Source organism: Megalobrama amblycephala, linkage group LG1 (genome assembly GCF_018812025.1).
Source record: "Megalobrama amblycephala isolate DHTTF-2021 linkage group LG1, ASM1881202v1, whole genome shotgun sequence".
NCBI lineage: Eukaryota > Metazoa > Chordata > Actinopteri > Cypriniformes > Xenocyprididae > Megalobrama > Megalobrama amblycephala.
Genome location: NC_063044.1, coordinates 10717850 through 10730468, shown reverse-complemented (window position 1 = coordinate 10730468; position 12619 = coordinate 10717850). Strand labels below are relative to the sequence as shown.

Here is a 12619-nt window from a genome sequence, read left to right as displayed (position 1 = left end):
ATGACGTTCCAGACCTTTGTTAATCTTCGGAACACAAAATAAGATATTTTTGTTGAAATCTGATGTAGGGCTGGGCGATATCAGTAAAGCTGGTACCCTGATTACCGCTAAATTGCCATCACCTGCTTTCAAATGGAGCGGCATTTAATAAACAGAGCCGTAGTTCACTGATAAGCTACACAATATCGCGTTCATTATCGAAGGCGATTCATCCGCGATAATGAACGTGATATTGCGTAGCTTATCAGTGAACTACGGCTCTGTTTATTAAATGCCGCTCCATTTGAAAGCAGATGATGGCGATTTAGCGGTAATCAGGGAACCGGCTTTACTGACGAAATGCGCGTGACAATTGCATGCGATATATCGCCCAGCCCTAATCTGATGGCTCCATGAGACCTGCATAGGGAGCAATGACATTTCCTCTCTCAAGATCCATAAAGATACTAAAAACATATTTAAATCAGTTCATGTGAGTACAGTGGTTCAATATTAATATTATAAAGCGACTAGAATATTTTTTGGTGTGCCAAAAAAAAAAACAGAATAACGACATTGCTCCCTATGGAGGCCTCAGAGCCATCGGATTTCATCTGAAATATCTTAATTTGTGTTCCAAAGATTAATGAAGGTCTTACGGGTGTGTAATGGCATGAGGGTAAGTAATAATTACATTATTTTCATTTTTGGGTGAGTAATACTTTTCTTCTAACCCAAAATAATACTGGTTAGACATAGTTTCAACTTGCTAGCTATAATGTAATGTACGTGTTATTTATATGTTTTGCTTGTTTTCAGAAATAATCTACTCTAGAGGGACTCTGATATTATTGATTCTCTGTGGAAGTCTACCAGAAGTTAAGTTTGGGCCACAAAACGTTTGTTTGTGTTGTTGCTGTTGAAACAGTCTATATGTATGTATGGAAGATAAAGACACGCCTACTGCACAGCATCACTATGACATCAGCATGCACTAACGTCTCATTAATATACAAAATTTTTGCCTGTAAGTGCTTGTAACCCGTTTTACAGAAACACAATCCTGACAGAGTATTACATTAGTTTTATATATATATGAAAATTAAAATTATGTTTTCATAGCTTCTTCTTCTTCTTCTTCAAAAAAAAAAAGGTAAGCACACTTTGTGGCGTTCATGATGTTTATGAGGACTGAAAACAAACCTACATAACTAATAATCTATCAAAATCCATAAAACACTGGAAGCACATTATGACATTTTGTCGTTTTTAGAAACATCCCTTTGAAAAACCAACGAAAAACTAGCGAGACTAATGTCATCAACTCACGGTTTACATGTCAAAAAAACCAATCACATTTATGCCACAATGATTTTACAAATGCAAGAATTGATCTAACACTGCATCATTATTATTATTACTACTATTATTAATGCATTAAATAATGAATAAATGCATTAAATTAGAATAATTGCACAGAAATTCATTCTGCTTGTGTTTTATGACTGACGCTGAGCTGCCTGACTATATAGCAAACAAACATAACACCAACATTTGAAGTTAAAAATAATAAAAACATCCACTAGATAGAAACATCTAATCTGAGGTAAAGATGAATTGTGTATTATTGCCCTGGATTAAACCCTGAAAACAAAACAGATCCAGTCGATTAGTTGCTCACAGTTAAAATCCTCAAACAATCGCCCGAATCTCTTGCTGCAAAGATGCGTTTGAACAACGCCCTCGGAAAGATGTGATTAAAAATGTCACTTTAATATGGCGAGATCAGTCTGGAAGAACGACGACACTTGGAGAAACGTGTAGCAGACAGACACAAGCGTATTTACAGACTTCTGTCTCTTCACGTCATCAGACATGATCCGCACTTGCGCTCGTTTTTTTATAGAATAAAGAAAATAATTGCTTCATATTGTGTAGCATGCGCTTGTTCTCTGCGACAAACCTCCTGTACACAAACATAAATGATGTGTCAAGTGCAAACAATGGGAGGAAACACGCTAAAAACTAGCCGAAAAGAGCCGTAAGATCACAGTTGCTGTGACCGAACGCTCTCGGACTCTCATTTTCCGCCAACATTTGATGTGTGGAAACTTTTTCCGACTTCTTCGTTCAGCTCACGTTGCCGTCTTCATCTCTTCTTCACACTGAATAAGCTCTAAACTCGCTGCTCGGGCCACATTGAGGGTGGTGGAGAGGGTCAGAATGAGGTATGAGGGGTCAAAGGTCATGCTGTGGTATTTTATATTGTGCCCTTTCACTTCTAGATCTTCTTAAAAACACTATTGCTCGCGTCGCTCTCGTCCACCTCCCACACGGCCCGGCTGAGTAACGGTGTGAGTCATAAGGGAGACTGATGTGTGTCCGGGGTGAAGTGTGTCCCTCACAGCGCGCCGTATTTGGCCTCGTACAGCGACATGATCTTCTTGCAGCGGCCGAAGTCTTTCCGCAGCTCGGCCACTTCCTGTCGCAGCGCGGCATTCTCCCGCTCCAGGAAGGAGGCGCGGACGGCGATCTGGTTCTCCTTCAGGCGCCGGGCGTCCCGCGAGCGCTTCGCCGCCACATTGTTCTTCTTCCTCCGTGACCAGTATTTATCATCCTGTGGAGAATAAACGTGAACATCTTGTTACCGAAATGGATAAAAGCGGAAAAAATGTTAACAAAAACATGCTGTAAATGATTCTTTTCATAGTCTGTCATCTCATGTATTTTAAGAACACATCAGCCAAATACATTTTCAATGTGAAGTACAGGCTGACATACAGTGTGTCCCGCCTACTTTTTCAATAAAAGTATTTAATTTTTCCTAAAGGTTTTTTTAGTCTTTGTTACAATCCATGAACCAAATCAAGCAGCTACGAGGTAAATCACAACATTACAAAGTCTGATTTTAAGCAAAAAAGTATTTGAAAATCGGTCAAAAAGATGAATGCTGTGAACTTAATGGTGTGAAGTATTAATAAAAAACTAAGATATTATATTAATGAAACTACCGGTACAAATATAAAAATAGAGATCACTGCATAATTTATAAATTGAATATAGATTAAAGACCCGTTCACTGGTTCACACCAAGAACGATAACTATATTTGCGGCCACTCTAATGAATAATAAACGGTCTGTTTATTCTAAACTTGCGCGCTTCTGTTTCAAACTGTAAAACATCATTGAATCTGTGTTTTGCTGTTCTTGTTGCATTTACAGGCTTTAACCAGCAGATGTCCTCGTCATGCTACGTTTCGAGTGAATCTACTAGTGTAATCGATCTAATCTAACAGTGAATTTAGCTGACGAAGTCAATATAGTGGAATAAAAACAGCGCCTGGTCTTTTTCACTGCAACTTCAAAGGACTTCAAACGACTATGTTGTCGAAACTACCGCTGGAAACCTGAGGTAATTTATTTTACACTTTGCTGTTTGCTAGCCTGGCATAATGATCTCATCGTTAATACTTCTCACCATTTATTCTGAGGGTATGACCGATTGTTTCCATATATCCATATATGCTTCAGAAAGCATCGGATCATAAATGAATCAGTGTATCGAATCATGAATCGGATCGCGGGTCAAACCGCCAAACTGCTGAAATCACGTGACTTTGCCGCTCCGAACTGCAGATTCGACACACAGATTCACAATGTTCCGAAGCTTCCTGAAGCAGTGTTTTGAAATCGGCCATCACTAAATAAGTCGTTATTTCGTTTTTTTGCCGCACCAAAATATTCTCGTCGCTTTATAATATTAATATTGAGCCACTGTACTCACATGAACTGATTTAAATATGTTTTTAGTACCTTTATGGATCTTGATAGAGGAAGTGACATTGCTCCCTATGGAGGCCTCACGGAGCCATTGGATTTCAACTAAAATATCTTAATTTGTGTTCCTAAGATTAATGAAGGTCTTACGGGTGTGAAACGACATGAGGGTGAGTAATAAATGACATTATTTTAATTTTTGGGTGAACTAACCCTTTAACTTCTCCACAGTGCAGAGGTGTAAAGTACTTGAGTAATTTTACTTGATTACTGTACTTAAGTATTATTTTGTGGTATTTTTACTTTACTTGAGTACATTTAAAAATCAATACTTTTACTTTTACTTGATTACATTTTTTGAGAAAAAAGACTACTTTTTACTCCTTACAATTTTATTTACAGTCAAAAAGTACTTATTTTTTGGAGATCACTTCATTCTATTTTCCCTTGCTATTACCAAACCAATTGAATTGCGCTTATGACCAGTTTAATTTAATGGTTATTTATTCAATGAGATTCATTTTCACATTCCATAAAATTGGTCAGACATGTTCATTGGTCCTTTGGAAGTGACGTCATGTTAGCCTGGTAATACCAGACTCTGCTACTTCACTTTGCTTCGTAGACAGAGTCTGGAATGGCATAATAGAGAAGTGTTTTCTCTCTCGCTAGGGGACGCTTGTCTGAAGTTTAAAATCATTGGTTACCCGTAAGCCAATCAGATACGTTTAGTTATGACGTATGTTATCCGCCTGTACAGCCGCATCGAAGCACAGACATCATGCATCTAACTCAAATCTATGATTGAACTTCCACTGTAAACCTGTTGTAAACACATGATGATGTGAGCGAAATACCGGAGTGAACATGGCTGTAAACGACTTTTGCAGATTATGCGAAGTTAATGCATCCCGAAGTTTGCATCCCGTGTCTCGTTTCCCATTTCCGCGGTCGTTTCGGTTTTCGATTTCTCTAACCTACAATGTAAAACTCGGCGCTTAGCATCTACGTCACGGCTCTCAGCCCGCCCTCTGTTCGTTGATTGGCCCGGCTGTTTCCAGACCGGTGGCAAACACAAAGCTATGACGCTGTATCAGACTGAGTACAGAAGCGAAATGAAATTGAGCGGAAGTAGGAAGTCTGACGTAGTCAGGCTAACGTCATGTTGCATCAATTACCACAATGCACAGCACCTTGACCTCAAAAAATATACACTAACAAGAAGCGACACTCAACAGAATGTTCCATTGCAACACCAGCGCCCAGCAGCGGCCTTGCATTTCTGCCATTTTGGGGTGAAGGCGACTTGGCTGTCCACTAGTTTCTATGGCAATATCAGCTGCTTTGTTAAAAAAAAACTTTTTCACAAAACCTTTTTGCTCTCAGTCAGTTTGGGTTAAAACTCTTTAAAAGATCTAGTATTAGTATTAGACTTATAAACACTGAATTAATACAGTCAGTGGAAGAAAATGGAGGAAGTCAAAAATCAGCCACAGAATCAAGAGCACCCGTGGCCAACAGTTCATCTGATGATGAAGATTTTTTCGCTTCTTTGAAATGGACAACACATGAAGCCAGCAAAGAGTTGGATGGATATCTGGCCTGTGTTTCGGACATCAGTGTTTCAGGCACTGCAGGATTGATTTTTAGCCCCAAAAGAGCTAGGCTTGACACTCACAATTTTGAAAATCAGCTTCTGCTTAAGTTAAATCCGAGGTTTTGCAACTTTGAGTAGCATGTTGCATACTGGCATTAGGTAGTAGTCTTATAGTTTGATAATTAAATACAATTAAACACAAACAGTTCTAAAGGATGATAAAACTTTGTATGTGGTTCATTCACCATGTTTTTAGAGATTAAAAGCTTAAAAAAGAATCTCTAGTTTTCATTCTTGCTGTTACTTTTACTTTTTTAATACTCAAGTACAATTTTAATGTAGTACTTTTTTACTTTTACTCAAGTATGATTCTGGCCAGATACTTTTACTTTTAATTGAGTAAAATTTTCACTCAGTACTTGTACTTTCACTTGAGTAACATTTTTGAGTACTTTTTACACCTCTGCCACAGTGTCGTCTGACATTTTAAATGCACGAGCCCTTAAATTAGAATGGATTCTGATTGGCTGTCAGTGTTTTATTGCTCAACAGCTGGAAAAAAATCATTCTGAAAGTGATCCCAATGTTATCGTTTCTCTATATCGTTATTGTCCTTGCTGTAAAAGGGGCTTAATCCTTATTAAAGCTACAAAAGTGATTCAGTCAAGTGAATAATTTTCTCTTTTTCTTTTGTTCTTTGAAAATATGAGTAAAAACTAGAATTAATAATTCCTAAATGACACTGATACTAATATAAAAGAATAGATATTTCTATGCAAGATCATGAATAGTGTAGTTCTTCAAGTTATCTTAAGAAAGCCAAAAGATTCAGAATCACTATTATTAATATAGAGATATAGAAGATCAAACATAAAAACAAAGTATATACTGTGTTTTTATGTTTGAGCTTATATATCTCTATATTAATAACAGTGATTCTGAATCTTTTGGCTTTCTAAAGATAACTTGGTTACGTGTCGAGCCAGTAGGACTCGTGTTCAGCAACCTGTTTATTTTGAGTTTGTCATTCATGCAGGCGAACAAAATAGCAAATAATACAAATAGCCTTGACAAATGGGGCACCTGAGAGGGGATTAAACAAGATTTTAATAAGATTATTAAAACAAATTAAGTGAATTGATGGATTAAACAGAAGTAGACTTCACTGATAAACAACCTCAGAGCTCACAGTACATCTGTCTTTACAGGCTTATGAGATAAAAGTCAATCCACCTATGAAGAAAATGATTTTCACTTCCAGAATATTTTACCTTTGGCATCTTTCTGTTTTTTAAAAGCATCTTGCTTTTTTAGACATTGAAAAAGTAGCTCATTGTTTTGATCAATAAATAAAGTCAACATAATAAAATTTAGTCTAGGTAGTTGGTCAATTGGGAATATGATGATTAGCTCTCTGGCTCCACATTGGTATCAAACGCCCACTTTACTTGATCCAGTCAATTCATGGCGGATATAAATCAAATCCAGCCCTACACTTTATGTCCAGTTTTACCTGGAAATGTCAGATAACAGAAGTGAAATGGATTGTAAAGAGTAATTCACGTTGACTTTAAGACGACAGATCAATCAGTGAACCAAGAGAAATAGATTTTGCATTCGTATTATGATTACAGCAGTGAAGAAAAACAGTTAGCATGTTAATAAAACATGTTAACTTGTAAAAATCAGATTTGTAATCATTATAATTAAAATATTTTTTCCTGATGTTAGGCCTGGGTGTTCAAACGTGTCCCGCGATCGTTCTGCTTTTGAAGAGCGCATTCTAAATGATTAAATTGAGTCTCACCTTCGCGTCTTCGGGAACATACACTTTCTTGGCTTTCTTGATCATGGGCTGCGGTTTGAGCTCGTCCTCTGAGAAGCGATGTTTCCGTGGATTGAAAAGCTCTCCTCCAGGAACGCTGGACAGGACCAGATCCGTCGGGTCCGGCTGGAACGCAATGTTCACCTCAATCTCCTCCGGGTCGATCGGGGTGGGCGTCACACGGTCGGGTTTGGAGTCTGGCAGGTAAAAACAGAGTGTCAAATTAAACACATCACCAGAGAAAATAACTGTTAGTGACAGCATACAATCATCATGTTTGTAGCATTGAGCACTGTTGAGCGGATCTGTAGATCATGGGATAATTTTCATGTTTGGGTGAACTATCCCTTTAACTGCAATTTAAGATATCAATGAAAGTAGCCACATTAAAGATTGGATGTAACTGAAGCTGTTTAAGAGGCATATATTATTGTGCAATCAGATGTATTTACCTTGTACAAAAACAATAAAACACGCTTTTGTTTGTCGCCTCACCTGCTGTCGTCTCATCGCTCACTTCCTGTTCCGCTGCATCACTCACAGAGAGCGAATCCTCCTCGTCCTCATCGCCCTCCGTCTGCTCCTCCTCGGGCATCTGTGGGACGGCCGCTGGCTCGTCCGAGGTCACAGAGGAATCCTGCGAATCTCCGCCTCGGCGCTCGGGTACCAGACCCTTGCTCAGCTCCTCCTCCAGCGTGACGGGAATCCCGTTCTCCAGCAGGAACTCATCCAAGTCCATGTACTCCAGGTGGAAGTTCTCGCCATCGTACGGGATTGTCTTGTTCCAAATGGTGGGCGTGAGAGAGGCGGAGACGCTCTCCGAAGCACCGCTGCCGCCGGATGTCCCATCGCCAGTTGAACCCTGTTTCTCCTTCTCGATATCTGTGAGAGGAACTACAGGTTAGTCAAGTATCAAAGAAGTAGTAAAAAATTGCAATGCCAGCTTCTGTGATCCAATACTGTACATTTACTACCATTAAACAAAATAAAACAGAAAAATACAAAATTGAATGAGATGTTCATGATTAAAAATTCTAAAATGTTTTCTGGAAGGAAGTAAAATTACACATAAAAGCTGAACAAATTAAAGAATGTAAAACGCCAAGAAATAAAACAACACTTAATTGAAAATGCTCACACAAACTTGATGGTCCAAAATTAAATATAGAGATTTCTTAATTTTCCTCTTGTTATCACAGTGAAATTTGAGCCACATATGTTCCTGACAGGTTTTGTAAAATTCAGCCTTTAGACATCAATCTGCATTTTCTGCAGTATAAACTGTTGTTAATAACTTTAATTGTGCATCACATGGCCCAGATTATTGTTTGTTATCAGTAACTAGCTGTTAGTTGCTAGACAGAAAGGATTTTAGAAACTAAAACGAGATTGGAGTCATGAGTTTAACACATTCACATGCAACAGATGACCTGATGTGGGTTATTATCATGCAAAATGATTAGAATATTACTATTATTAATAATGTCCATATAAGGTAGATCAGTCTTTACTGTGGTAAAACTACAAGAATGACATTGTTAATTAAAACACTCTTTGAATTTCTTTGTTCATTAATTCATTTAGCAGACACTTTATGTATATTCTTTGAACATGATTGATGAATCTGACAATCCTACGCTACCATGGTACGTTGTTCCCACATCTTTCATTTCCAGGTTTTCCATGACTGTGGGAACGCTGATGGTACAACATCATGTTACTTAGATGGTATCAGATGATAACACCATGGTAACTTGATATAAATGGACAGTAATTGTGCCAGAATTCATATACACTGGTGTTTTGATACATTGAGATTCTTTAAAAAATACTATGGTACTATCACAGAGAACATGCCCAAATAACCATAGAATTACCATGGCAGCCTACCATTATGATAATGCACATGATAATAATAATAATAATAATACATTGCTTTTTCATAGTTTTAGCACGTCATTCTCAATGTCTTACATTAACAAGACATACCATGGTAATACCACGGTTCTTGGACATGCAGAGTTTATTCAATTGGAAGTCAAATAAAAGGATGTACAAATAGGATTTTATGGACATGTAGCATTATATTTTAAGCAATCGATCAAGTAAAAACATGAATACGATAATATTATATTAAATACCGCGGTATGACCTGATACCGTCAATAAAGCAGCACTTTTTTCGCAGGGAACTTTCTGTTCTTTTGAGGAACCAATGAACGCGGCAGCTGTGGAGGTGAAGCCAAGTACACGACTACAAACACACACAATGAACACAATAACGATCTGTCTGATTTACACACTGGCATGTTCATGGTTCTTACCGTCGTCTTGATCCGCCAGTATGTTTGGAGGCGGAATATTCATGATCTTCTTTAAAACAAAAGCGGATGATTTCTGAGGACCGATGGCCACAGTTACCGACGCCTGTCCGGGCATGATTAGTTCAATATTACCCTGGAAAATATACAAGTGTATGAAACTTCGCTTATATCCGTTAAACCTCCTGTTCCTGTTTGAGAAAACACAGCCAAAACAACACCGTAGCGAGACCCACTCCAGCGTACTGGGCAAAGCAATCACATTTTCATGAGGAACGCCCCGCTCGAAGCGCTGATTGGTTGTCTGGCCAATGGAAAAATGAATATTTAAAGAGACAGGACGTGTAGTACTGTAGTTCTTAAATGGCGCGGGGCGGATCCACGCTCCTCTGATTGGTCAGCTGTTAATCTGAGCCACAACAATGAGCGAAACGAGGCGAACGAGTCTCTTTGTTCCGAGAACAAACGAAGATTGTCCTTATAATGACCCTGAACATATGAAACAGGCGAAATATTCAACGACATGCATAAAAAAGGCAAATTATATTAAACTACTTGCTTATATTTTCATAAGTTAACTACCATTATGGCCATGCGCCTTTCTTGGTACTTTAAAACATCTCCATTAAGAAAACTGTCTATGTACTCATGCAGTTGTATTTTTCCACCCATAGCGGTGAGTTCGTGCCTCCACACGTGCTACCAGCACGCGCGCACACACTGGGTGGGCGGGGCTTCTGCACGTGCCGAGTACAGCTGATCAGGAGCGCGCCTTTGCTTGGCAAGACATCGCGTGTATTTATAATCACTACAAAGGTGTTTACCGTCGCATTTGCCTTCAGGGCTGTTCCCTATGAGCCAGATGCTTCAGATAACAAAGACTGAACCGGGTAAATCAGGCGGTTACATTCCACACATCAACAGCTTGCATAGTCTAGCAGGATATTTAAAGGGATAGTTAACCTAAAAATCATGCTAAACTCTTAACTTCTGTTTTGTTGAGCACAAAAAGTGTTTTTTTGGAAGAATATACTCGGTCAGTTTTTCATTTTGAGTGAACTAACCATTACCCTTTAAAAAATAGAATAGTGTTTTGGTTGGTATAAGGTCACCTCAGTGTTTTTAGCTTCATGCTAGTAGGGACTCTATTTGATACAACTTACAGTATTAACATGAGCTAAAATGATATACTAGGAGTTTAAACAACATTATACTGTGCAAAGAATAGCATATGTATGAAAGCGTGGTTCAAGAACAAAATGTTCCCTTCTAACCCTCTGTGTAGCTAGATGGGAACATTTTGTTCTTGAACCACGCTGAAATGAGAGTGTGTTAGAACTGATTAGAAATAACACAAGCTTTCGCATCAAACGCTGTGCATGTCAGATTCATGCATTAATGACATAGTTATAATCAAACATTCTGCAGAGATCAGCCCATCAAATGAAGGATTATTTCAGAGACAACATCAAATGTCTTTGATTCAAATAATCTTACAGCTAAATCAACTAGTTTCCATTGACATGAATGTGATATGACTTTTACTTAATGTGTAAATTACAGAGGACTGATAAGAGCACTTATACTTTATTCAATATTTAAAGGTCAGTGGTAATTTTACTCAAATATTTAGTCTGACATTTTACAAATCTACAATTTTGGAGGAATGCAGCTTCTTGTTCCCATACAGAGTATTGAATAATTATTTGCAGGTTACTGTTACTGGAGAAACTTCTCGAAACAATACACTAATCCATGATTAGTTTACAGGTGTTAGTTCACCTTGACATCTTTATTCTCATGATACAGCAGCTTTTCAAATCCATTTCTTTTGCTGCACAAACTATTTTAGATAGATTTTCAAAGACTTAAACATTTATTTGGATCTGTAATCAGATAATTATTTTAATTTTACCCTAGTGAGGGATTCTGGTACTTCTCAACTGTTTTTGTTTCAGGCAAACAGGCTTAAATATGAAATTAGATTATGTATAAATTACAATATATAAATAATTATATAAACTAATGTTGACTTTTTACTCCATCAAAACCTGTTCATTCCTGCTTTACTGATTCATGACTGTTTTATCTGCTGGCATTTTCATAAAATACTGTAACATTAACTACATAAGCATCATCTGTAACCACTGTTATTAAAACACAGAATCTTTAATACAAAATCAAATTGAAGTACAACATCAAAAAGTAGACAAAACAATGACTGTAAATGCATTCATTAGAATCTGATCAAATCACCTCGATTTGTGATGCACATTCAAACTTTAAAAACAATTGGTCTCTTTATATTTCTGCTTGCACGACATTCACACTACAGTCAAGATACAACAAAACAAACTGCACCATATACAACAGGTGAAAAGTACAAAATGCATAAATTAAGCATCGGAAAATAAGTGAATTCTTACCACTGTCATTATAGATGGACAAGAGGGGATTTTCCAGGTAAGTTTTGAAAACTTGTTGGATTTCATTCGGTGTAAAATCACTCATGTTAGACATGTTGAAGTCCAGCGCTGAATAAAGTCAGACAAGGAAGAAGAACCTCAGCTGATAACAGCAAAGTTTGTGTCGCATTTGTAAAAACAAACGTAAGACCTGCGTGCGCCTGGCCACGCCCCCTTCATGCATATGCAAATCAGCCATGTGATGTAAATGTGTAATTGGCTCAACAAAAATTGATCATTTTGTGATGTGTCCATGTGCAATGCAAGTTTGCAACAGTTAATGAGATGCGTTTAGAAGATACACAATTTTACAAATTATATCAGTGACTTCTAAAGGTTTGAAAATAACATGAATATATTATAATTTATTGACAGTAAGAGATGACATTTGTTAAGATTTCAGATTTACATCAATAACGTGGGTGAGGTTAATTTGGTGAAGAAATACATATAAACAAATATTATATACTTAATTTATGTTGGTAAGTCAATTAACAGCCAACAATGTAGATTTGAAACTTGTGCTTTCTTTTTCTCTTTTATAAATATGCTGAAACATGGTCAGAATAATGTAGTATTCAAAAAGTTTAAAGATGTCATTAAAATATATATGTTCAATATTTCTATGTTTCAATGCTATATAGTACAGTCATAT

At 37.4% G+C, this 12619-nt stretch overlaps 1 protein-coding gene across 3 annotated transcripts; it reads right to left on the bottom strand.

The window, feature by feature from the left end:
- Window positions 1-653: 653 nt before the first annotated feature.
- On the bottom strand, window positions 654-12102 carry tefb (TEF transcription factor, PAR bZIP family member b). 3 transcript variants are annotated; one of them, XM_048181482.1, is made up of 5 exons: window positions 11926-12102; window positions 9503-9635; window positions 7675-8061; window positions 7162-7376; window positions 654-2596 (listed from the first exon to the last, which is right to left on the bottom strand). In XM_048181482.1, exons 1-5 carry the CDS (start codon window positions 11989-11991, stop codon window positions 2381-2383), a joined length of 1017 nt encoding a protein of 338 aa, XP_048037439.1. In that variant the 5' UTR covers window positions 11992-12102; the 3' UTR covers window positions 654-2380. The 3 variants fall into 3 exon arrangements, with proteins under 3 accessions (XP_048037439.1, XP_048037435.1, XP_048037445.1); XM_048181478.1 differs by lacking the exon at window positions 11926-12102 and adding an exon at window positions 10082-10108; XM_048181488.1 differs by lacking the exon at window positions 9503-9635 and having other exon boundaries at window positions 11926-12101.
- Window positions 12103-12619: the final 517 nt, after the last annotated feature.